The sequence below is a fragment of the Macadamia integrifolia genome, chromosome 6 (assembly GCF_013358625.1).
Source record: "Macadamia integrifolia cultivar HAES 741 chromosome 6, SCU_Mint_v3, whole genome shotgun sequence".
NCBI classification, from domain to species: Eukaryota; Viridiplantae; Streptophyta; class Magnoliopsida; order Proteales; family Proteaceae; genus Macadamia; species Macadamia integrifolia.
In genome coordinates, this window is record NC_056562.1 from 12,442,519 (window position 1) to 12,469,661 (window position 27,143).

The window sequence follows — 27,143 nt, forward strand, 5'->3', positions numbered from 1 at the left end:
ATCTGAAAATATGTATTCATTGCTCCACTATATTTTGTTTGGGTCTTGTACTAGTAACTAATTGTGACATTTAAGAATATGATAAGTATCAGACCATTTATACCAGGGATGGATATAAAAATATCGATCCCATTTAGTTGGATAAGGCTGAATTGAGTTGAGTTGAGTTGAGTTGTACTGATACAAAAATGTTTTTGAGGTATTTCTAATTTTTTTTCCAAAGTAACCACCAACAAATATATGCTTTTAACCTTATAATTGTAAAAGCATACACCCAATAAGTTAACTACATTTAGAAGGTTAAATTAGGTATATGCATTTCCAAAATAATTACCACAGTGCTAGTGTACCCAACCTTTACCCATATGGTAGATAGTTTTTTTTTTTTTTGATAGGAAGAAGAAGAAATTAAATATTAAATAAAATTGTTTGTACATCTATGTTATTGTTAGAGAGGGTGATATTTTGTTTCTTGTTTATAGATACATAATCCAAATGAGCTAAAAATAAGACCACTTTGTTAGTAGGTTTAAGTAGAAATGTAGTCAGTGGTATGGGATCATAAGCATCCACAAAAATAGGAGCGGCACTCCAAAACCACGAAGTAGTACTTTTGTGCGAAAGATGACTCTACTCCTAGTGCTTGCTTCAATAGAGCTTCCTATCATCAAATAGTTTGTAGACAATGAGACACATTTCCCTTTGAAAATGATAAAATTAGCCCATTCGGAAGTATTTTGATGAGTATTTGATATGCTAGCATAAATCATGAATGGTATTTCCAGATTTGGGAGACAAGGTAAAACTAGTTGAGTGTATTTTTGAGATCACCTGCTGTTGTTGAGGTGATTTGTAGTAAATCTGAATCCATTGATTCATAGGGATAAGGATGGAATGATGGTTAGGAGTATCAGTAATAAATAGGACTTTATTTCTATGTATCCATATAAAATAATATATAATAATAAAAATACTAAAAACGTTGCGTCTTTATTCAGAAGTGAGATAGAGTTAAAGAAATGCATAATCAAAGACTTAGAAAAACCTGCAATATTTTCAATTCTTAAACCCAATGGACTCAGATGGTTAATTAGTTTTGTAATTGTTTTGAAACTCACTCTCTCTCTCTCCATTTTTAGACCTACACTTTAATTTTACCAAAAACCAACATTATAATAAAATGAAAAAGTGATTTCTAGTATTAAGGTTCCTTATTCTCTACTTCAAAAGCCTACATCATGAGTTTGTTCTAATGATGCTATTTGTCAAGAAAATGGGCCCCACGAAAGGAGAAGAGACCTTAATAGCCAATGATGCTATTAAGATTCCTTATTCTGTTCTTTACCTAAAAAAAAAAAAAATCTCCATTCTCCCATTTTCTAAAGAAATTTATAATACAGAAGGAAATGATGGCCAAACCTTAATCAAGTGCTGTCCACAAACAAGGAAAATGTACATGAAATTAAATCAAAGTTTCAAAAACTGGAATCGATTGAGATCTATTCCAAGTCAAATCAGATGACATATTCAACCAATTCTGATTTGAGATATATGAGGGGACGAATTTTGCTTTCACTGAATGTTAGAGTGGTGCTTATGATCATTGTGGTTAAAGATCGATGAGCAATGAAACTATTTTGGAGTCTAGAGAAAAATGTGAGAGACAATCATGTGAGCTATGAAAAGAGAAATGGTAAATCACCATTTTTCAACTGAGTGATGATCTTGTATGTATCCTCATGGTTGACTTGACTGAATAAGTCATGGTTCATTCTGTGAACATTTGTTCTTTAATTTTTTTCTCAAAGATCTATGGGTGCCCATAATACAATGTTGTGTAGAACATTCACAAATTTGATCATTGAACGATTGTACTTGTTGGTCTATAGAATTTTGTAGCATTATGTATGTGTAGAAATAAAATTTTAAAATGATGTAGAAAACGAAATGGAAATCGTAAATAACAATTATATTATCACTCACAAAGATTTACTTGGTTCGATAAGATTGTCTATGTTTATAGTGAGATAAGACATGCTTCACTGTCAATGGAAAATAGGGTTACATTGCTGATCTTCATACTTCTCTCAAATGCGTATAAAAGAAGAATATTCACGATAAATATATAGAAGGAACTCTACACAGGAAATTTACTAAAATACCCATATAGTCCCTGAAAAAATTTGGATGTAGAAGCCCACTTTTGCCACAGATGGAATAAAAGACATTGTACCCCCAACATTATGAATATGACCCATTTCCTCATATTGAAAGATAATCATTAATTAACTATGATTATTAGTTATAATCAATTAATTTCATTCTTGAATAGATAATATATAGCTATGAATTAATTCTTCATAAGAAATAATAGAAGACATGTTTGTACACAGAAGATATGCAAACAGATTGAATGGTTGAACTGCCTTAGAAGACCATTTCTTGGTATGTATCTGTCAGATTTTAGAATATTAGAACACAAGCTGTATATGTTGAAATTTGCATTTTATAGAAGTCACATTCATAGAAGAAATGCTAGCCATTACATTCTTTAGAAATCATTCAAGTCCCACCTAAACGTTTGACATATGGAAAGAAAAATATGAACATTTTAAATGAAGGGGTGACTTGTAAAGTTCATAGTTCAACTATTTCTTAGTGGCAACTGGCAAGAATAAATATTTGGCTTATGTTTCTAGAAAACAAATCCAATCTCTCCCTTATGGAATACTTATGTTGATCAATACTCTCCTGTAAAATACTTTTGCAATTACACTCATAATATTTTTATTTCTTCTAACCCAATGGTTAAAACTAGGAGGGACCAATATCAATTAGTTCAAAGTCACTGTCACATGGCTAATGATTCTATCCACTAGGTCACATTCCATTTTTTTTATGAACATGTTGTCTCACAACTGCTTTTTCAGTTGATTGGGGTCTTACTAGTAGAGTGCAATCTCCTAAGAGATCATGGGTTTCACCTCATGTTCTAAACTACTTCCTCCCCTCCCTCCCCCACTCCTTACTCCTCTCATGTAACAATGTAGCTGTAGTTAAAGTCCCATTAGACTGCAGTTAGATAGGATAAACCAAAAGAAAAAAAAAAAATGTTGTTTCAATTCCATTACTATGCTTGAGAACAGATGAGGCGCCGAAGGATTATTAACATTATTAATAAAATGAAAAAAATATGATATAATTTAGCATTCTATTTGGAAAATGGATTAGTTTCTCGTACGATCACCTATTCGTACGAGTCAACATCTAACACCTATCATTTTTTATTTCCAAATATACCCCTCTTTATCCTTATAATGGTAAAAGATGGGACATGTGTTGAAAGCTGACTCGTACGACCAGGTGATCGTTCGAGCAACGGATCCTATCTCCCCTATTTGGAGTGGTCCACCGTAAACTCTAATTTCAACAAAAAAAAAGAAAAAAGAAAAAAAGTACAAATTTTAATACTTTAAATGATTATATGAAGTCTTTTACTACTCATAAGCCGATCTACAAGACAAACTTGAAGACCATAATGTGTTTTCCAAATTAACTATTTTAATAATCTCCCAAAAAATTTATATGCTAAATTTAGAAAGTGAACATATGGTGATTTTTAATGTGCTATATAGGAAAACACATCCTTTATTCTAAAAAAAACGGTACAGATAAACGGGCCCCACAAAAGGTGAGAAGTGAGACATGGAGTCTCCATCTCCCATTTTCTATATAAAAATTAAAATTTGAACATACAAATTTACTAATAATAAAAAAAGAAAAAGAAAAAAAGACTTCAAAGAGAAAAATCTATTCGGTAGCAACGGCTCTTTCATAGCACCAGTGGCAAAACCACTAATAAGTTAAGCAAGTGCTCTCAAAAAACGAAGGAAATGTACATTACCTTAAATCAGGCGCACACTGGTTTTGATTTGACCTAACTTGGTTGGACTTAGTATGCATAGATTTGGTTTTATTTGGGACTGATTAGGACGGATTCCAAGTCGGATCAGATGATTCAGTCAATTTTTGAGTTTTAAATCCATATCTTAGATAATGTCGTCATAATCTATAAAGAATCAAAAAATTTTTTTTTATAGGATGCTCCATAATAGTGATCATAACTACCATGTCAAAACCTTCATATGATAAGTAGTGCTTCCACAAGACCAAGGAGCAATAGTAGAACGTGCTGACTCAAACCCATAACCTATCGACCCAAACGGAAATAGGGTAAGGGCTTCCTCCCACATTACCAACACGTTGACGAATCGAATTTCCCTTTCACTGGATGTTGAGGTGAAGCTTATGATCATGGTGGTTAAAAATTCATTTAAACGTAGGAAGATTGATGACCAATGAAACTATTCTTAAGGGTGAAGAAAATTGTGGGAGACATTTATGTCGAGAAATCATAAATATCTGGCTTCAACTTGGAACAAATGTTGATAGATCACCATTTTTCAACTGAGTGGTGAACTTGTTTGTATCCTCATGGTTGGCGTGATGGGAGTAAGTCGGGGTTCATACTGAGAATATATGCTTTTGGAAGGAATTTTTTTTTTCTTCAAGTATTTATGGGCGCCAGTACAATGTTTATGTTGAACATTCACAAGGTTGATCATTGAAGGAATGTACTCATTGATTTATAGAATTTTTTTGTATAATGTGTAGAAATGGTCTATTCTGCTTGTTTATTAAGGGGCTGCTCTCCTATCCTTAGGTCTGTTTAATAGGGGGAATGGTTGTCTTATCTTGTCTTTTCTTTTTTTCTTTCTAATATAAATTTTCTTACATATCGGAAAAAAAGAAGAAGTGTAGAAACAGAATCTTAAAATGGTGTAGAAAACGAATGAAAATCGTAAACAACAATCACACAATCACATAAAGATTTATGTAGTTCGGTAAGATTGTGTATGTCCATACTGAGATGAGACCAGCTTCTCTGTCATTGGAGAATAGAGTTAATCACTAACCCTCACACTCCTCTCAGATTGTGTATAAAGAAAAAATATTCGTTATAAATATATAATGAAACCCTATACATGAAATTTATCTAAATGCTCATATAGTCCCTAAATAAATCCAGGGTTTGAAACCTTTGGTTTCTTGACACTCTTTCGGAATCAGCCCATTTTTCCCATAGATAGAATACAAGGCATCGTAACCCCCAACATTATGAACATGACCCATTTCCTCATATTAAAATATAATCAGTAATTAACTATTATTATTAGTTATATTCAATTAATTTCATTCTTGAAAAAAATACTATATAGCTATGAGTTAATTCTTCATAAGTAATAATAGAAGATATGTTTGTACACTGTACATATGCAAACAGATTGGATGGTTGAACTGACCCTAGACTATTTCTGGTTATGTATCAATCAGGTTTTAGAACTTAAAACACATGCTGTATATGTTGAAATTTGCATTTTTATAGACGTCACATTCATAGGAGAAATGAAGTCCCACCTACACTGTTGACCTTAAGAAAGATAAATAGAAAAACAAAAAATAAAAAAATAAAAAATAAACATTTTAAGTGAAGGGGTGACTTGTAGAGTTCATAACTCAGCTATTTCATAGTGGCAAGAGTGCAACTTGATATTTAGGTTAAGTTTCTACAAAACAAAACCCAATCTCTCTCTTATGGGATATTTTTATTTATAAATAGTCTCTTATAATATACTTTCTCAATTACACCCATAATATTTTACTTCCTTTAACCCAACCATTAAAACTAGGAGGGACTAATATCAGTTAGTTCAAAGTCAGCCTCACATTGGCTGATGATTTTCCAGTCTTCACCATGTGTCATAAGGTATTCTCTTGCTCCTTTTCACCCACTCTCACTTCCTTTCCCCCGTCTTATGTAGCTGTACTCAAAGTTCCATTGGACACTTAGATAGGAAAGGATTTTTTTTTTCTCGGTTCTCTTACTAGTATGCTTGAGGCACTACAACAAAAAATTCCTATAACTGTGTTTTTTCCCCAATAAATGGTCCAATAATCTTCAGCAGAAGTTTATAGTTACGGATTAATTGTGATTTTCTATCCACAATTTCGAGTGCCATTGCTATGTTTCGTTTGTAGCTGTGGATTTTCTATCATGGGAAAATGGTACTCTATAGTTGTGGATTTTTAATTGAGGATTTTTTCTATAGCCTATCTATAATTGCACGCGGTTTTTAGCAGTGGAATTTAGTGTAAAAAAAAAAAAAATGTAATTAAAGTTTTGTAGTTATAGAATTTTTGTGTGGCAAAATCTATAATTGCATATAGTTTATTATGAAAACATATAGCTACGGATTGTAGTCGTGGATGATTAACATTGTAACTAAAATGGAAAAACATGATACATAAGTTTGCCTCCCTGTTTGGTGTGGTCCATCCTAATTCTTTTTAATTTTTTTTGGAAAAATTATTGCAATTTTAAGCATGACACATTTTTTTAAGGGGAAAAGTTCCACAAACTATCCATGTGCAAATTCTTTCTCATACTCTCTCGCAAAAAAAGAGGACCCTACATATGTTTTTGTTTTATTTTTATTTTATCTATTTTGAAAATATAGGGTTCACATGGATTGAAACATTTTTCAGACCACTAAATGGTGGTAGTGTGCAAATTCCTTGCCACGTTGCCACACATTGGCAGCATGGGAAACCCTCTCCATGCTTTTAATGAGGGTAAATCCTATTATTTTACACAGAAAAATGTAACGAGTCTCAATTTTTTTAAAATTATTTTTTTACCATTACATTAAATAAATTTTAACAATGAAGCCAGAGACAATTAAAAGAAGGTTATTACTTCTGAGTTCACCATTTGGATGATAACTAGTTATTCCCTAGTCTATTTTGATAATCAAGTTTCAATTCAATCCTATTATCCCACATGGAGATATGTACCCTTGAAATTTAGTTCAAAATTCAACTTTGGCATTTCTTTATGTTGTCTCCAATTTTTCATTCTACCACTAAAATTACAAGGGTTTAATTCTTCCCGTAGGGGACTTGGAACTTGGTATATGAGTTTGGATCAGGTTCTTGTACGATGCCTGATCAACAACTAGAACTCACTCAATCTCTCAGCCTGTTGTAAGAAGAGAGATTTAGTAAATTTCAATTGTGGATCAGACACCTTATGAGAATAATTATCGTATGAGGACCTGATCCGAACTCCTTGATATATAACTCGTTGGAAATGAGATTCTCCCCGTTTTAAGGTTGATTTGATCAGGGATGCACTCCACGATTCACCTCTCCCAAAAGGAAAAACCATCAAGACATTTGCTTACATGTGTTTGAATTCAATATTGACCCATGAGATGGCCTATTTGTTGATTTGTTCCAACTGAAATAAACTATGGACGTGCGAGTGCGATTTCAAACTTTGCATGTCCATAAAATCTGGTCCCTAATTTAATCTACGCTTTGGTAGTACCAGATTGTAGAAGAAGGTTTACTTAGGCAAGCCTAAGATTATAAATTTTAGAAGACAACTAAGTTGCTTGATGGAAAATTATAATTTTTCTAGTTTGCACAAAGTACAAAATTATCTACTTTGAACATTCACTTGTACCATGTGGGATGGTGATATAGCAATTTTGATTGCCAAATATGTAAAAATTATTTTGGATTGACCTTATGTCAAATTTAGAGTTAAATTCGATCGTATATATACCCTTAGTCCCCCATGTATGTTTAAGAATTTTAGTATTTTTCAGTTTTCCATGTATTGTTATGCTCCTTAAAAAATTTTGAGCATTGTTTTTCCATTTGGTTGGAAATTTGACATGTGACTAGAGGGCTTTAGGATCTACTTATCCACAAAATTTTAGTTGCATTTGGTTGGAACTGTATGTGCAGTCTACTCTGCACAGAATAGAGATTCTCTACAATATTTGTTATTGTGTTTCATTATTATTATGGAAGAAATTCTTTGTCCAGGAGAACAACATATACTTAAGTTTCTCTTTGTCTAATTCTTTCCTCCTGAAATAAGAGGTAGAGATATTTTTTCACAAGAGGGAGATAGACTTATGGGAGCACTGGTGTAAGCTACATTCATGGACACAATTATGATTATTAAGAAGAGTTCTCTGTTTGGAAGGACAGCTTCTGCATTAGTGCATGTGCCGATAGGAGTGCACATAGAAACACCAATAGAGCAAGCATTACTGATTTCCATAGGGGGTAGGTAGTCTTTTCACTCCCAATGTGTCTGGGCACACCCCCCACATTCCCCCACAAAAATCATTTTTTCTATTATTATAAGAACAAATATTTTTTGCCAAGAGCACTTGCGCCTATGCATAGGAACACATATCCCCAAATTAAACGCAATAATCATTGCACACCCCCCTATGTCTGTGACGCAAGGACCGTTATGAGATAGAAAACTTTGTCTACGTTTTTCTTTTGTAAGATCCCCTACATGTTTGACAAAGGGATTGATGTTGAGATTTTCTTTTAGTAGAGATGTTGAGTTTTTTTTACCACTATGGGATAGGTCATTTAGATCCAAGAGTATGGTATTTTGAAATTAGCATATTGCTATTTTACCGTGCTGAAATCCAGTGGCAATTTCTTTAGTTTTCGCTACTTTGAACTCCCTTTTTAAGTTTTTTTTTTTTTTGGTGGTGGTGTGGGGATAAACGATCTTGTTTAGCTTTGCTTGTTGCTGAGTTTGAACTTAAACTTTAAATGATTACTAGGGTCTTAGCCGTCATTAACGATCCAAAGACAAACTAGACCTATGTCTTTCCAAATTGACTTTCAATAATTGCCTAAATTATGTATTATTGCTAAACTAGCAAGATGTCTGGGCTATTAGCAATGAAAACATGATGATTATTAGTGTGTTTTAGAATCTTTTCACATTTATTGGTTTTATTGTTGCGAAGAAAAGAACGTTACTTGGTCGCATGGTCTTTGAGCTCAGACAATCACATGGTCTTTGCGCAGAATGGAGGGGAGGTGATGAATCTTCGCTCGCAATAAAACATGTAACCACCTACGCCCCTCATTCCCTTAATGGCTGAGCACTGGTCAGGTAGATATCTTTTATCTCCTTTATTTTTTTTTTTTTTGAAATGATCCCAGATTTTGTATAGCAAGAGGTTGTAAATTGCCTACACAATGGAGTGTTTTTTCTACAGTTTGTGATATTCTGACATTACAACTTTACAAGAATGCCATTAAACTGTCCTGAAATTTTGGATGACAATTTTATAATTTTTATTTTATTTTTTTTTTGCTCTAAATTCTCAAAATGCCACCTTATCTAACGGGTCTAGGAATAATATCTGATCTAATGCATCTATTTGCACATTACTTTCTTTGATCTCGGATAATATCTTATCTGGGGTAGTTTCCTCCCTTCATAGTGTCTTCTCTTGTAAGTCACTTCTCTTATTTTTAGCTCAGACCTCACTAATGAGATGATTATATAATAAATTTCATTTCTTTATAAAAATAAATTAAAAAATAATATAGAAATTATATTTTATGGGTCCACCATCACAAAGTCCCTTTCACTTTTGCCTCTAGCCTCTATTAGAGGACAAAATCCAGACATGTAATAAAAGTTATGGTGGACCCATAGGTACTCTCTCTCTCTCTCTCTCTCTCTCTCTCTCCCTCTCCCTCTCCCTTTCCGTGTGTAAAAGCTTCAATCTTCCCTAGTGTTTCAGGTTTGACAACTGGGTTTCCTACTCTCCTTGTTTTCTACCTCTCTAATGTTCCAATTCTCTCTCTCTCTCTCTCTCTCTCCGTGGAATCAAGCTTCAACACCCTTTATTTCCGGTTTGGCAACTGGGTCTCCCAGTTCTCTCTCTCTCTCTGTTTCAATTGGAGTCAATGGCATTGAAGCCGTTTCTCGCCATTTAATTGAGATTGCCCAAACTTATTTTCTAGGTAAGTTTGTTTACAAATTTATCCGAGAGAGGTATTGATTGAAGAAGCTATCTTTTCCAATTCCAAGCACAACGAACCAGGTTCCAATTTCATCCTTCCTTGAGCAGGGGAAGAATTTCATTTCTCCATGATACGGTCCTTCTGTTTACTCTCCCGTTTTGTATTGTTGAACTTCCATTACTAAAGCTTTCTTTGAGATAAGCAGCTTTTCCCCCCATTTTCCACTATGATGCCGCAAGTACAGATCTTTGGCTGTTATATTTCCATCATTAAGAAAAATAGAAAAACCCATAACTTAAATTTTATAGGAATCGTTAGTTTAGATGAAGGGAAAATTAGCTTGGTTCATTGGTGGAGATTAGCATTGCAGTGCTCCCCCACCACAACCACCCCCCCCACCCCCCCAAAAAAAAAAAAATCTGTTTGATGATTTAATAATTCAATGGATTGGGTATCTTTGATCATGTAATTGATTTTTTTTTTCCCTTTAAAACTTATTTTTTGTTTTTCTGACTTTAATTGTAGGTCACCTGCTTAGCAGATTCTAATTTGTTGCTTCCACTCAAAGGACTAAACATCGTGTTTAATAATATCGAAAATCTCTCTCTCTCACTCTTCCACTTTTGAAGGTATTTGCAATATATGAAATTATTTTAATTTATTTTTAACATAAATTGAGCTTCTTAAGACTTATGGTGTGGTTCTACGGTCGTTGATCCAATTGATTTGTTTTGCTTATCTGCAGTCAAACACTGCTCACATTTTGTTGTGGCCGTGGGTCGTTTTTTAAGATGTTGAAGAAGATGGAGGAATTTGACCAGGAGAAGGTGATAGAGGAATTTGAAGAATTGACAAAAGATGCAGAGAGAGTTCAGAGAGAGACCCTCAAGAAGATTCTGAATGAAAATTGTGAAGCAGAGTACCTAAAGAAATGGGGTCTCAATGGAAAAACTGATCCTGAGACTTACAGGGCTTGTGTTCCACTGGTTACACATAAAGATTTGGAACCTTATATTCAAAGAATTGCAGATGGAGATTCTTCTTCTATTCTCACTGGAAAACCAATTACAACTATCTCTCTAAGGTGTTGGTTGAATCCTTCTGTTTTTCTTTGCCTACTTCAATATGTGAGGTATATCTTTCTAAGTTATATAACTTTCAGAAAATTGGATTTCCTGCAGTTCAGGAACTACAGAAGGGAAACCCAAGTTTGTCCCCTTCAATGAAGAATTGATGTATACCACAGTGCAGATATATCGGATATCATTTGCTTTCAGAAATCGGTAAAACAGCTCTCCACTTTCTCCGGAATTTCATTTTCCCCCCACCCCCACCCCCACCAGCTGCAAACCACAACCTTCATGTACTGATCCCTCTCTCTTATTGCTGGCTAGATTTGTTAAAATTTATTCTATTGTCTTCTAAATGATATTATTGTTCTTCAGTTGTCCAATAGCCTCACATGCCATCTGTACTGGACCATTCAATTGGTGATTTAACTCCAGTTGATTAACTTTTTAGGATAACTTACCATTATATTTATAGGGTCTGTTGCTTGGAATATTGGTAAGAGCTTGGGCTGCCAGTATGAAGATGCAATTTCGAGTCTGAGGGCATCCACTACTTAGTGCAAAAAATTGCCAAAAGTAAGGATCCACTCCATTTCACTCCTCAGGGCCCTTTGAGTGCAAGATTTGCACAAAGTTACAGCCTTTTTTTCCAATTGGATGGTTTTGTATCATAATTTCACTGTGATTTAGAGGTTATGTTTTGGATTAGTTGTGTGGTTCCTGGAGAACACTATAGGTTTAAGAATTTCGGTTTAGTCCAAACTATTTGCTAATGTATCTATAATAGGGCCTGCTATCAATGTTCTACTGGACCATCCTAGTCAGCAGAAACTTGTTCTTGTGATTTTAGTCTCACTTAACATGTGTACCTGGATTTCATATTGTTTTTGGACTTCTTTGTCTTGATTTGTTCTACTCCTGATTGAATTAACATAGTTCATGACCTTACTTTCAGCAGTTAATTTTTTTTTTTTTTTTTTTGGATAATAACCGATGAGATGGATAACTACCCCATTTCTCCTAGGTTTTGTCTGTTATTTACTAATAGATTATTAGAAGTGCTAAAATATCTGGCCCATGAGGCTTTAGCTGGCAGGAGGGCCATATTTAAAACGGACCTGACATGTAATAAAAGTTATGCTATCTAATGGTATTATCTTTCTTTTTGCTGATTAAATAAAAGAAAAAAAGGACAGATTCTCTCCTCCTTGCCACCTTAACACCCTTTTTTAGATTATGGGAAGTTGTTCTCATTCAGCCATTAACCTAAAAATGTATATACTGTTGGAGATTTTTGTCACTGTCTGGAAGAATACCATAGTCAGGTCGTCGGATCTTACTGAATTGATTCTGATGCAACTATTGGAATTTATTCAATGTGAATCCCAACCACCCTTTAGGCTTTAGGTGTGCATCGTCTTTGGTATGTATGAGACAGTGGCTTTTGTTCAAGGATTATATGTGAGATAACCCATAACTATTTATTAATGGGAAAGGGGATTGCTGCCAGGCTGTGTGCCCTTGCACTAGCGTGAGGGGGGGGGGCAATGAGAGCACGCGTGGGGGCATCCAACAGGGGTGTGATTTTTCATTTCACGGAGGTGGGGCAGTCATTTCGTCCTTCCTGTATCTGGGTGCAGGCTCCACACAACCTGGCAGCCTTCTTTTTCCCTTTTTGATACTTTGGTAATTGAAAACACCTCCCATCTAAGTTTCATGGTGATTTCCTGCTGATTATCATCCTGAACATTGCACTATCACAACTTTTTTTGGGCTATCTGATCGTGTCTTATAAATTATATGATCCCAAGTCCATCGTTCAAAATCATTAGGTTTTTCTTACTAATGGGGAAGGGAAAAAAAATCTTGTTGCAGGGAGTTCCCTATTGTGAATGAAAAAGCTTTACAGTTCGCCTACAGCAGCAAGCAGTTCAAAACAAAAGGAGGTTTGGCAGCAGGCACTGCGACTACAAATGTCTTCTGTGGCTCAAATTTCAAGAATACAATGAAATCAATAAAATCACTGTGTCTCAGCCCAGACGAAGTAATATTTGGTTCGGACTTCGACCAATCCTTGTATTGCCATCTCCTGTGTGGGCTCATCTTCTGTGATGAGGTTCAGACTGTGTCTTCTATATTTGCCTTCAGCATAGTCCTTGCATTCCGGACTTTTGAACGAGTCTGGGAGGAACTCTGTACTGATATTCGTGAAGGAGTCCTCAGTAGTCGAGTCACTATTCTTTCCATTCGAACAGCAATGTCGAAACTTCTCAAGCCTAACCCTGAACTGGCAGATTTGATTATTAAGAAAATCTCTGGTTTGAATAATTGGTATGGCGTAATACCAGAACTTTTTCCTCATGCTAAATACATATATGGAATCATGACGGGTTCTATGGAGCCTTATTTGAAGAAATTGAGACATTATGCTGGTGGGCTACCACTGCTGAGTTCATACTACGGGGCTTCTGAAGGATGGATTGCTGCAAATGTGAATCCAAGATTGCCTCCTGAGCTGGCCACTTTTGCAGTGGTTCCTGATATTGGCTATTTTGAATTCATCCCCATTCAGGATAACTTTGAAGATCAAGGGTTGGATAAAACTGCTTCTACCTTCATTTATAGAGAATCAGAACCAGTTGGTCTCGCTGAAGTTAAGATCGGGAAAGAGTATGAGATAATCCTCACCAATTTTGCAGGTACCAAAACTAACTTTATGATGGAAGAACAGGGAGAAGCCACTCTCCTTTCATTTTTCTTGTTTCATTTTGAATTATTACTGAAAATTTGGGAACTAGATAATTGACCTGCAATGCTATCTGACTTTCTATGATAATAGGGACAATGAAAGCTTCACCCTCTAACCTTGCTTTCAAAATATAAGCTAGAGAAAGTCTTCTTCCAATAATTCTTATGTTATTGGAAAATCTGAAGACTCATTACCACTTGCCAAGTAGCGTACATGAATGGACATGGGTGAGTCCATGAAATAGAGGACCAAATGTCCATCTTACTGGTTTAGATTTATCTTCAAAATTATCCTTTGTGATAGATTTAGGTGGCCAAGCTTTTTACTAATGTTTATGATAATTTGTGTGATGTCTAGAGATGAAAGTAGTTCCAGGCTATCCGAAGTCCTGATCAATCCTGCACTATATTTGGTTTGATCAGCTTGTCCAACTTGGCCCAATAGATATTTGGGATGGTCAGAATAGGCTGAAGATAAAGTGTGCACTGGGTTCTTTGGACACCGTCGTAGTCAGGCTGGCAGCCAGGAACATACCACATACTAAGTAGTGTCGACATGCCTGAAGTGCTGCGTGAGCCTAAAATCATTGACTCAGCTGGTCAATGCCTAATCAGTTCTAGCAGCTTGGGCTAGGCTGTGCTTTTCCCTACATAGATGTGCTTGGCTAGGCCTTTGTAAGCCGTGCCACTTGTGTCCTTAGTAGTTTCCCCATAGTCACTCAATTATTGGCAGGAATGGCAATGGGGTGGGTTAGAGCAATACCCATGCACCTGTATGACTCTTATAAGGTTATGGTCAGGTTTGGCATTTAAAAAATGGGGAAAAGAACTTTTTCCAGGAGCAGAGCGTTTGTGCCCAGACACAGGGTGGGGTGAAATGACTGCCTCAACCCCCATGAAATGTGGAAATTTTGCCTCTGTTGATGCTTTTTCGTGTGCTCTCATTAGCCCTGCATTGGCACAGGGACCACACTTCCAGATAGAGAACTTCCCCCGCCCCACCCCACCACCCCCCAAAAAAAAAAAAAAATATTCTGTGACAGAACCTGCAAAATTGAACTAGTGCAGGCCACAGGGTGTTATTGGTTATGATTTTGCATTATTTTGAAAGAGTTGATCGGGTTTGGTATTGTTGAAAGCTACCTGATTGCCATCACTAAATTTCAGAATCTTAAGACAGTTTATGTCCATAAAGTATATTAATCAATCTTTAATAATTTTTATATTATTTATTTTGTAATATACTGATTTACCTCTTAATGGTTGAATTAAAATGCAGGTTTATATAGGTATAGGCTAGGGGATGTGGTGAAGGTGGTGGGCTTCCACAACTGTACTCCAGAGCTCCAATTTGTTTGCCGGAAGAATCTGCTACTCACAATCAATATAGATAAGAACACAGAGAAAGACTTACAGCTCGCCGTAGAAGAAGCAACCAAGCTATTGTTAGAAGAAAAGCTTGAAGTTGTTGACTTCACAAGCCAAGTAGAGGTGTCCATAGATCCTGGCCACTATGTGATCTTCTGGGAGATCAGTGGTGAGGCAAGTGAAGAGGTCCTAAACAATTGTTGCACTTGCTTAGATCAGTCTTTTGTGGATGCTGGCTATGTTAGTGCTCGCAAAGTCAATGCAATTGGAGCACTTGAACTAAGGGTGGTGAAGAGGGGAACATTCCAAAAAATTCTAGATCATTACTTGGGCCTTGGGTCTGCTGTTAGCCAGTTCAAGACCCCAAGATGTGTGGGACCCTCAAACACTCGGGTCTTGCAGATCCTTTCTGAAAATGTGATTGGGAGTTACTTTAGTACAGCTTTTTCTTGAAAGGATCCTATATTTTAATTTTGGTCAATAATAGAATGTTTTTATCAATATATTTTGGTAACATATGCTCAATTTGGTTGCCCAAATTTGAACCAAAATTGAGTTGGGCTGCATCAAGCTTTCCCAAACTAACATTTGATCACAATTAGCCCCCACCATCGAGCCAACCCTCCGAAAGGCCAAGTCTGCTAATCCGATTGTTTTGTTGCCCAAATTCTACTTCTCTCCAAGGCCAAGCTCTTCAATTGATCTCAAGAATTCTAAGCTCTCTTTGATGGACACTTCTTGTTCTTCCCCGGAAGTACCTAAGGAATTTTCATTTGATGGACACTTCTTGTTCTTCCCTGGAAGTACCTAAAGAATTTTCATATAATTGAACCTTAGAATGAAAGCGCCTCTTGGCATGGTGGTGGCTGCTAGTTGTTAGTTGAGCACAGGCCTAAGTCCTAGAAAAGGTTGCTCGTTCAACTTCCCCCTTTTCAAATTGGATGCTTGACATCTTGTTATTCTCTCCTTCCCTGCCCAATTAAAAGATAGACAAAATATAAATAGATAATTATACAGAAATCCGAACCCTTTGTTATTCTCTGATGCTCATTTTCTGATTTAGGCTGCTGAGGGTTTTCTCTTTCAAATCTTCCAATAGGGGAGGAGGAGCTATTTTAGGCACTTCACTATTCATATTGAATAGTGGAATGTGAGAGAGTGTGCATATTGACGTCGTGGGAATATTCTCCCCAAGACAAATATAGGGAAACTACATTTTATTGAGTCTAATGATGTTTAGCAATTCACAACCTGTCTAGGGCATGTCCTCAAAGACAAAATATATGGAAGGACCTCAACATCAAATGAGTAGGAAGTATCTCAAATTTATACTATTCCCCCAAATGAGATGGACCACTTATATTCAACTCCAACCACGTGGCAAGCCCAAGCTCGGCCTAATCCAACTCCCAACATAAGAGAGAAGTACTTCAATCTTGGAGCTAGGCTTGGCTTTTCTAGGACTAAGTTTCTTTTCATCAATGGTAGAAAGAAAACCTCTTAATCCATGGGATTGATCCTTTGATTGGATTCAGAAAGGATATTTCAAACTTTTAGTAAATAAGGGTCGAGAGTTAACGATAACATTCATTATTTCAGAAGTACAATCATAGTATCAAATCACCTTAGATGGAGTGATTGTGTTTTCACTCCGTTAAGGTTTGACACAATACTTCTTCCTAATATATATTCAATTCTTATGATGTAGGCACATATGTAGGGAAAAGATTGTTTTGTGGATTTTTGCCATGAGGATGACTGAATTGACAGTTCTAACCATTGGATTTTACCATGGAAGACAAGATTTTTTTTTTTCCCTTCTGGTAGAAACATGGAAGACAAGATTCGACCTCAAGTCTTAGCAACAATTGGACAAAGACATTACTAATTGAATTAGTTGGCACCGTTTTATTCTTCTTCTTCGTTCAGATGTTTTAGTTGTTGATTCGTTTAGATTAAATTAGTGACAAACTACCAATGCTCTTGGCTGCCTCAATGATCAAAATCTTTTGTTGTACTTTGAAAATCAAGATCAAGTATTGGTGCTGCAAAGACCTAAAAAAATTAGTGACAAAACTTCCAACTTATAGGTGAAGGCATGATACACCCTTGCTGGTGTAGAGGAGGACTCTGAAGAATTCTTGGATATGAAGAAGTCTATCGAAAGTACTAATTTTCCAGTCCAACTTCTGAGGGATATTACTTTCGCCTCAGGTAGAGATACGGGAGCCATAATACCTTTTTGGATATGGAAGGCTGTGCTATACAAACCATCAAATGAATAGGATAATGAATTCCAGAGCCAAATTTGCATGTTTAAGGGGTATATTGGGCATCCAAAGTTTTGTGCTAGTTTGAATCCTTTCTAGTATGGGAGAGAGCCCAACACACATCCAATGGGTGGGATCTCCTTGGGGTGCGTGCCCTGGGGTGCTCCTAGCCATCGGATGTTGCTGGGCTCTATCCAGTATAGGAGAGGATCTAATCCTTTTTTTGTCATGATTTTGGAGTTATAGTTTCTAATAGAACAAACACCAAGAAACATAGAAAAATGAACAAATACACGCAAGACACAGAGATTTAACATGGTTCACAGACGTTTTTGATGTGTTATGTCCACAGAAGGTGAAGATGATTCACTATATGATAGAAGAAAGATTACAATGTAGATCTTTCAGTAACACCCGAATTCATGGCAAGAACTCTCGCCCAAAAACCTTAACTCGAAAATCTTCAAGTCTCACTTTCTTACACAACAAGATGGTAGAACAAATATATACTCCTTCAAGTTAGGTCTATCCGTCAGGTTGTATGCAATCGGCTCTAAACCGCACCCCCAAAATATGTTGGAGCGGGTCAAGAATTCGAGACACACACAACAAAACTAATTGAACTAAATCAATTTCTCTTGCTCTTCTTCCCATTGGAAGTGGGGTTTTCTTTACCTGGTGGGTTTCAGGACGAGATTTAGCCCCCATACTTCCTAGGTGTCACTTGTATATATTTTTAGGCACATCTAATTAAGGATATACTTGGTTCAGAATTTCAAATTAGAATCATGTTTCCGTAGCAATAAGTAAGGCAATTTTGAATTGAAAATTTTAAAAATTAGAATCTGAATCAAGCAAAGCCTAAAGTGCGCAAATACTCACATCATTACTCTTGGGAATTAAAAGAAGCACTCTTCTTTTGGTGGAAAGTCTGCTTCACATTACCAAGTCCATTTTATTATACTTCAAATTTTTACACAAGCATAGGAAAGGGATGATATGAAATAGAATCAAGTCAAAACTCATAACACACACACACACATATATATATATATATATATATAGAGAGAGAGAGAGAGAGAGAGAGATCTATTGTGATGGTGCTGATGCCAAAAGCATCTCCCTGCGACGCTTGAACATGTGGAACATCTGATCACGATCAGGAAGGTTATCTCTAATAAGAGGGACTTGCTTGAAATTTTGTATCCAAGCATGCAAGCGAGGGAAGGTATTAGGTTCAATCAACTTAACCCCTACTATATCTTCCATCACTCCCAGCCAGTGAGCCGTCCCTCCAAAGGCCAAGTCTGCATATCCAATCGTTTCTCCACCAAAAAATTTCTTTTCTCCAAGCCCATGTTCTTCAATACTTCTCAACATTTCCAAGCTCTCTTTAGTGGCTAGAACATGTTCTTCACCTGTAGTTGTAAAGAACTTCCAAATTTGACTACCCTGAAAAAAAAAAAAAGGATCTTACTTCACAGACCTTCTAATTAGCGCATTAGTTTTTAAGATCATCACATTAGTTTTAGTAACTTACCTTATCCTCAATGAATTTGGCCCAAAATCGTGCGATGGATTTCTCGTAAGGATCAGTTGGAAGCAGGGGATTCTCCGGCCACGTCTCTTCGATGTATTCAAGGATGATCATAGATTCTACTATTGGTTTTCCACCATGAACAAGAACAGGGATCTTCTTGTGAACTGGGTTGTACTGCAAAAGCAAATCACTCTTGTTGGAGATATCTTCTTCCATGTATTCATAGTCTATTCCCTTCAGTTTCAGAGCCCATATGACTCTGTAGCTATATGGGCTTGCCCAAGTTCCAAACAGCTTAATTTCTCCCATGTCAAGAACTAATTAAAATGTGTATATGGAAGATGGCTTCCTATACTCCCCCCAAAGAAATGTTTTATACTGATTAATTGAGAGAGTTTTCTTCTTGGACAAGTTTGAAACATGTAATTAACTATATGGATTAATGGAGTTGTCTTGCTTGGGCAATAAGCTTCCACTTTGAACTATTTTTAATTAATGTATTAATGTGATAGAGTAATCTTTCTTGGGCTTTAACTTGGGCCCCTTCCAGTTGCTTTTTATATATAATTAGTTGACCAAGTCAACATCTGGGAATCGTCTTTATTTGGAGGTGGGTCTCATTAAACCTGGTCTAACAGATAGAAACCTCCTAACACCATCAAGAAATACCTCTATTAGGTGTTTTCTATTTAGCCTTATGCATCACTTAAAATGATTGTATAATTTTATATTAGCTTTGGATGGATTCATTATATCATAGATGGCTTGTCAATGATTTAATTTAAATTTTCACGCATTCCTCTATAATGTTGATTAGTGCATCACACTGGTAGATTTGGGTATCATTTAGGTTTTGGGGTGTGACAATTAGTTTGGGTATAGCTCAATGTTATGGTCCATGGAAGGTGTTATTAGGGGTATCAATCATTGGGTTTAACTAATCGGGCTTACGTGGGCGGGCATAGTACTATTTATCATTGGTTAGTTGGTTTCGGGCTCTAATCAAACTATCTATAATTGGGCTAAATGGGCCCTATAAGGGCTATTAAGCCATTTAACTCTAAATAGTGGAAATTAACAGTGGAATTGAATGGGGTTCTATTAAGAGAGCTATCAGGTTCACGTACGAGAACATACGAGGATGACCCTGATCCATGGATTTAGAATCAATTTTTTCTCTCTTCATTTAATAAATTCTAAATCCACGGACTATGGTCGTTTTCTTACGTGAACTTGATCCGTTCGCTTCTATCAAAGCCCCTTTTGAATTCTTAAATTTATTTATTTATTATTATTTTATTTTAGTAGAAGGTTGGTATCCTAAGTGGTGTGACTTGATTGGCTATCTTATGCTAAGTCTGTACAATTAGTAAATTAAATTTAAGGCAAACATGCTGAAAGTCATAAAAATTCATAATCTAACATAAGACATGTTGAAAATTACGAACTACCCCTATCATGGCATGCATGCATGCATACATAGCAACACAACGTATGGACATGAGGGTTGGGATAAGATCATCATGAGATTCAATACCATACATTCAGAACATGGGCATCAATCAATCATAAACAGCCGTAAACAAGAAAATTACCAAAATACCCCTTATCATATTTATGCTATATTATACAATAATGGAAATGGACAAAATATGGCGTTGGGAACTTGGGGTTCAGGTCATGCGAGCACAAAATAATGAAAAATCATATCGTATCTATATATATATATATATATATATATTTTTGTTACTCTATCCTAAGCACTGCTGACCAATGACCAACCTATTGGTGGCGCAAGTGCCACTTACTATACACACACAAATTCATGGGATCAGAATTTGATCCCATGACCTCCTACCTTAGATGCTGGCTCTTCAAAGTGAAACTGCCACCGTTAGGTTATCCTAAGGTTGTAAAATCACATTATAAATGGGCATATTGGAAAATGCATATTGGAGCGCGTAACAACCACGACGCGAGGGATGAGCATATCTGTTTGTCCAGTGTTTCTAACGGTTATACCACGCGCGAACCCATCCCAGACAGTCGGAAGATATATTCAAACGTTTCAAGTCATTGAAACCCCGCTCTTTCTGCAGATCCATAAACAACCCTCCAATGGTTCAGTTACTCTTCATTCCCAATCGGATAACAATCACAATCACAATCACAATCACAACTTCCAACAACGAGCATAGAAGGCGAACGAGATAATTAACAGAGAAGGTAATGGTGGCTGATTGGCTGGCATCGTTAATGATGGAAACTCCCATGGAGGTGATGGATTCAAGCTTCAGTGGAAGAAGGATAAGGGTCCAGTGATTTCATGATTTCTATTAAATAAGGAAGACGGTTCAAGGAACTGGGTAGTGGGATATTTGAGAAATCGAATTTCGATGGAGAAATTTCATGATTTTATTAAAGAAGGAAGAGGGTTCAGTGATCTGGGTGGTGGGCTCCTTGAGAATTCGAGCTTCGATGGAGAAATTTCATGATTTCTATTAAAGAAGGAAGAGTATTCAGTGATCTGGGCAATGGGCTCCTTGAGAATTCAATCTTCGATGACGAAATTTCGTGATTTCTGTAAAACAAGGAACAGGCTCCATTTATATGGGTAGTGAGCTATCTGAGAGGTTTTGTGATTGACTATTTTCAGTTTCAGAGCATATCAGATTGACCCACAATGGCTTCGGTGGTGAAGTCATCTCGGTCGAAAGCGCCAGCCCCGCCAACTGCAGACTCACTAGATAGCGGTAGCTGGAGCGGGCAGCACACCGGTGGCAACGGTGGCGCCGGCAACAACACCGGTTCGCTTGGTGAGAAACTGAAGGTCTTCAAGTCGTCTCAATTTGATCCGCATGCCTTTGTCACATCTAAATGTGAAACCATGAGTGAGAAGGTTTTTTCTCCCTTTCTCGTTTTCAATTTATTCGCATCGTCCTGTTTTTGAGGGTTACTTTAGATTGTCTTGAATAAGATGCTTGTGGTGTTGTTAGAAGTTTGATTTTAGTCTGGGTTTTGATGGGATCTTTATCGCATTCAATGATATGGTGAAACCTTAAAGTTTATGAAGCATTTTGATTATGATTCAGGTCTTGTCATTTAGATCCATGTGTTTGGCAACAGAACGAGAATGAAAATTGGTGTAATCGAGATGTTTTTCTTTTAGTTGCAGCTTTCTCTTCTCGTAAGCAGGAATCAACTTTCAAGTCATTAGGTTGTTTCAGTTCAAAAAAATTAGGACACAGAGGTTTCTGGTGTAACGGCAAAATCCATTTCACTTTTTGCAAGCTCCACATTTGGGGTTCATTTGGAAAAGGGTTCTATGAAATGAATAGAATCTGTGGACTGGAAATAGGAAAAAGCAGGAGCAGAAATAGCCATTCCTAGTTGGGGGCATTAATCAGCACAAAAAGAGAAGCATCTCTCTTTCTCTCTCTGAATTTGAATTTTGATTCTCTACAATTTTATGGTTTTGAGGTTTTAGGTAAGGTAATATGGTTTTTTTTTGTGCGAGGATGGGCTTGTTGTTGAAACATAACCCTAAAACAATGCAAAAAAGAATGGGACAACAAGAACAAACAATCACACAATGCACACTGATTTATGTGGTTTGGCTAGAGATGAGATCTTGCTTCACTATCAATGGATAATAGGGTTACAACACTTGTCCTCACATCTCTCTCAGATTGCTTACAGACAAGAATCCTAGCTACAAATATATATAGTGAAACCCTAATATTAGAAAATACAAAATTGCCCTCCGTAAACGAGTCCTAAATAAAAAATTTGGGTGACAGTAAATGAGTCACAGATAAAAAAAAAAGTGGGTCCACCATTATATGGGAAAGATCACCAATATTTCTTGGATTAAACTGGAACAGGGTACAAGACATCATACCCCAACACTTGTAGAGAAAAGCCAGGTCTTTAATGCATGTACTACTTCTCATACTTTTCTGTTTAGTTAGGGGCCCATATAGACTGCAAACATGGGTTGTCTTTGAATGTCCACCATCTTCAAATACTTTGTGACTTAAGCTAAGATGGTTGTTCTTTTTCTCTATCAACTTTTACCTTCCTGTTTCAATTTACTCTGCTGGTATTGAGTCTTTGCACCATCTTTAGAGAGACTAATATTCTTAAGGTGAAAAGATATTAGAAAGGAAAGTTTTTTTTGTGGATAGATAAGCTTCATTACTCTTGCTCTGTTGGTCTAATTTCTCTCTCTGTATCAGTTTTTAGTTCATAAGTGCACTTTGCGGGGTGAAAAACTTATACACTTAATTGCAGGAAATAAGGCGCTTGTGCTCTTATCTCTTAGATTTGAAGAAGGCTTCTGCGGAGGAAATGCGTAAAAGTGTGTATGCGAACTATGCAGCCTTTATACGGTGAGTGAACTGCATGCACAATTGCAGAACAATATTTAAATACTCTAAATGAATTATTTGAGTGTGTTTTGGTGGCAGCTCTGCCTCACTGTGTCTGTTTTTAACATCTCTCTTGCTCTCTGGTTGCAGTTGTGTATCCCTCCTTTATTTAATACTAACCTCTTGACATTAATGTGAAATGGATTTAGACAACTGCCTAAGGTGCCATTGACCATAAGATGTTTTGTGGTTTCATTTGTGTTTGGTGAAATTTTGTGCACAATATATAGCTCTTTAGAATAATCTGTGAAGTTTACATTGGAATTTTTATTTTTTTTGGGAAAAATCATCTATTAATCTTGAATTTTCCTTTACTTTCCTTTGATAGGCAATAGGTCTTGTTGAAAAAGAATTTTTTTTTGCGACATCATATCTTGGTCGTTCTGTTCTCATTCCCTGTTTTAACTCTTGAAAGGGAAACTGTTTTTATTGTATTTTGCTTGATCCAAGTTAGACAATATCTGCTACAGAAAAATATACATTTAATCTCATGTCATTCCATCTGATCATCTCAAATCAAGTTTGAGTTGTTTTTGTCCACTTTAATAATATAAAAGAGAGAACTGCATCGCTCTTTTAATCAACAAATGGTGTTACATTTCTACTTTGCTTGCAGCACATCAAAGGAGATTTCCGATCTTGAAGGCGAGCTCCTTTCAATAAGAAATCTGCTATCAACTCAGTCAGCTCTCATTCATGCTTTAGCTGAAGGAGTTCATCTTGATTCCTTATCTGCTGGCCCTGAAGGTTCAACAGGAAAGGAAGTTTTTACTTATGAAGATAGAGAGCCTTCTAAAATAGAGAAGTGGTCAGTAGAATTTCCTGACACCCTTGAAGTTTTATTAGCTGAGAAGAGGGTAGACGAAGCTTTAGCTGTCCTTGATGAAGGAGAAAGCATAGCTGAAGAAGCAAGTGACAGGAAAACATTGAGCCCAGCTGCACTCTTATCATTGCAGAGTGCTATTGCTGAGCATAGGCAAAAATTGGCTGATCAGCTTGCAGAGGCCGCTTGCCAACCTTCTATTCATGGTGTTGAACTCCGATCGGTAGTATTAGCTTTGAGAAAACTTGGGGATGGACCCCGTGCACATACTTTGTTGCTTGACGCGCATTTCCGCAAGCTTCATTATAACATGCAAAGTCTTCGTCCTTCAAATGCTGCATGTGGAGGGGCATATACTACTGCACTATCGCAACTCGTCTTCTCCGCCATTGCTCAAGCAGCAAGTGATTCATTGGCAGTATTTGGTGAGGAGCCTGCATATGCATCTGAGTTTGTGACTTGGTCAATCAAACAAACAGTCTCTTTTGCCCATCTGGTGAAGAGACATGCATTAGCCTCATGTGCTGCTGCAGGAGGTCTAAGAGCTGCGGCTGAGTGTGTTCAAATAGCTTTGGGTTATTGCTCTTTGCTTGAAGCTCGTGGATTGGCCCTCTGTCCTGTCTTGTTGAAACTCTTTAGACCTAGTGTGGAGCAGGCATTGAATGCCAATCTAAAAAGAATTGAAGAGAGCAGTGCTGCACTAGCTGCAGCAGATGATTGGGTACTGACATATCCTCCACTTGGTACACGTCCATTAGGTAGATCTTCAACTGCTTCTCTTGGTAGTGTGATTTCCTCCCAGCCTAAGCTTTCAAGCAGTGCTCACAAATTTAATTCCATGGTTCAGGTGATTAGCTTATTTTTTGGATATCAAAGCATTTCCTTCTTTTCTTGTTCTGTTCATTTTACAAATGATCATTTCTTTTTTATTTTTCTTTTATTTGAAGCATTTGAAATTTTATTTGATACAATGTTTTTCTGATAAGTTGTGCTGGAAAATTTAAGACATTTTGCCCTCTCCATTGAATTTTGCTTCAGAATTGAATCAATACCAATAAGAACATTATTGTTTTGAGTATTAGTTGATATCATTATCATTAAACTTCACTTTGTATATTACATGGCATGGCCTTTAGTTTTTCTTTTCAGTAAATTCTTAATTCTATATGAAATTTTTTGCAGGAATTCTTTGAGGATGTTGGTCCACTCCTGAGCATGCAGTTGGGTGGTCACACATTGGAAGGTCTATTGCAAGTATTCAACTCCTATGTAAACTTGCTGATAAATGCATTGCCAGGTTCAATGGATGATGAGGGAAACTTTGAAGGTTCTAGGAATAAAATTGTTAGGATGGCAGAGACTGAAGCCCAACAGATAGCTTTGTTAGCCAATGCATCTTTGTTAGCAGATGATTTGCTTCCACGTGCAGCCATGAAGCTTTCTCCTATGTATCAAGCTGGTGGAAAGGATGAACCCCCTAGAAGAGCTTCAGACAAGCAAAACCGTATTATTCCAGAGCAAAGGGAATGGAAGAGGCGGCTTCAACGTTCTGTTGATAGGTTGAGAGATAGCTTCTGCCGTCAGCATGTTCTTGATCTTATTTTTACAGAAGAGGGAGAAACACATTTGAGTGCAGAGATGTACATTAGTATAGATGATAATGTCGATGAACCTGAATGGTTTCCATCTCCAATCTTTCAGGTACATCAACATGTAGAAAAAATGCGTTAATGCATTTTTTTTTTTTTTTTTTTTTGTGCTCAGTTTTGGAACTCCTATTATCATTTTTCTTTGGCTTATTGCGGAGAAATTGTTGTTCAGGATCTTTTCCTGAAACTAAACAGGATGGCAGTTGCAGCAGCAGATATGTTTGTTGGAAGGGAGAGGTTTGCAACAATTTTATTTATGAGACTTGCAGAGACTGTTATCTTGTGGCTTTCAGATGACCAAGCCTTCTGGGAGGAGATTGAAGCTGGTCCAAAGAATTTCGGTCCTTATGGGCTTCAACAAGTATATGATTTTGATTTAATCCATCCATTTCATTTTTTGCACGAAAATTGATTGTTGGGTAATTGAATTATTCCTGTCTGGTTCTTTCTTAGTTGTATTTGGACATGGAGTTTGTGATTCTTTTTTCATCGCAAGGACGTTACTTATCTCGTAATCTCCATCAAGTTATAAAAGACATCATCTCTAGAGCTATTGAAGCATTTGCTGCAACAGGAATGGATCCATATAGGTGAGCTTAGTTAGCCAAAAGGTAGCAGTATTTGATTAGTAGTGCCATGATAAGAATATTAAAAATGTGAAGGCCCTTTCATGGAGTTTGTATTTTTTCAGTGTATTGCCAGAGGATGAATGGTTTGCTGAATTTGCTCAAATAGCACTGAAGACATTAACCGGCAAAACTAAGTTTAGCAGTGATGATCGAGATATTGCAAGCCCAACTGCTTCCATTTCTGCACAATCGATATCATCAGTAATTTCTCATGGAAGTACTTAATGCTCAGAATGAGGCCAGAGCTGTTAGCATTCTACCTTGCTAAATGAGTATTCATTATCCATATAAGTAACACTGTTCTACTTTTACTTTTGGACTTCTTTCCATAGTCCTTAACAGTGCCATAGATCTTCTAATTTGTTTGATTCTTGTTTCTTTCTTTGTTTTTTTCCTTCTTTTAATAGTTTTCCCATGGCACCAATCTAGTGGTGGATAAGTCTTATCTTCTTGGTTACTAGATGGCCTACAGATCGGTTGAGAGCTTTAAAGAAACCTCTTGCGATGTCTATAGTTGTCCCCTGCCTTTTTTTTTTTATTCCCCTCCTTCGGTGCTTGTTATGTCTTTAGTTGGGATATACAATTTTGTAACAAGTTCATTTTATTTTTCCATCTCTGTAATGTTTCATTCTATTAATGGAATTGACTAATGGGCTTACTGATTTCGCCCTGGCAGCTGAATCGAATGCCAA

General features: G+C 36.5%; 3 protein-coding genes across 4 annotated transcripts; 2 read left to right on the top strand and 1 right to left on the bottom strand.

Annotated features, from left to right (window-relative positions):
• The first annotated feature begins 9,695 nt into the window (after nucleotides 1-9,695).
• LOC122081186 (jasmonoyl--L-amino acid synthetase JAR4-like) lies at nucleotides 9,696-15,611 on the top strand. Of its 2 annotated transcripts, none has more exons than XM_042648199.1 (6): nucleotides 9,696-10,004; nucleotides 10,450-10,553; nucleotides 10,670-11,008; nucleotides 11,106-11,207; nucleotides 12,870-13,693; nucleotides 15,022-15,611. In XM_042648199.1, the coding sequence occupies exons 3-6, from the start codon at nucleotides 10,716-10,718 to the stop codon at nucleotides 15,561-15,563; spliced, it is 1,761 nt and encodes a 586-aa protein (XP_042504133.1). In that variant the 5' UTR covers nucleotides 9,696-10,004; nucleotides 10,450-10,553; nucleotides 10,670-10,715; the 3' UTR covers nucleotides 15,564-15,611. The 2 variants fall into 2 exon arrangements, with proteins under 2 accessions (XP_042504133.1, XP_042504132.1); XM_042648198.1 differs by having other exon boundaries at nucleotides 9,696-9,924.
• A 2,686-nt stretch (nucleotides 15,612-18,297) lies between these two features.
• Nucleotides 18,298-19,270, bottom strand: LOC122080653 (probable glutathione S-transferase). Its single transcript, XM_042647457.1, has 2 exons — nucleotides 18,921-19,270; nucleotides 18,298-18,832 (listed from the first exon to the last, which is right to left on the bottom strand). Exons 1-2 carry the CDS (start codon nucleotides 19,227-19,229, stop codon nucleotides 18,470-18,472), a joined length of 672 nt encoding a protein of 223 aa, XP_042503391.1. The 5' UTR covers nucleotides 19,230-19,270; the 3' UTR covers nucleotides 18,298-18,469.
• A 1,727-nt stretch (nucleotides 19,271-20,997) lies between these two features.
• On the top strand, nucleotides 20,998-27,143 carry LOC122081618 (exocyst complex component EXO84B-like). The gene is made up of 7 exons (XM_042648803.1): nucleotides 20,998-21,819; nucleotides 23,214-23,311; nucleotides 23,967-25,020; nucleotides 25,356-25,874; nucleotides 25,995-26,183; nucleotides 26,276-26,412; nucleotides 26,514-27,143. The coding sequence occupies exons 1-7, from the start codon at nucleotides 21,604-21,606 to the stop codon at nucleotides 26,674-26,676; spliced, it is 2,376 nt and encodes a 791-aa protein (XP_042504737.1). The 5' UTR covers nucleotides 20,998-21,603; the 3' UTR covers nucleotides 26,677-27,143.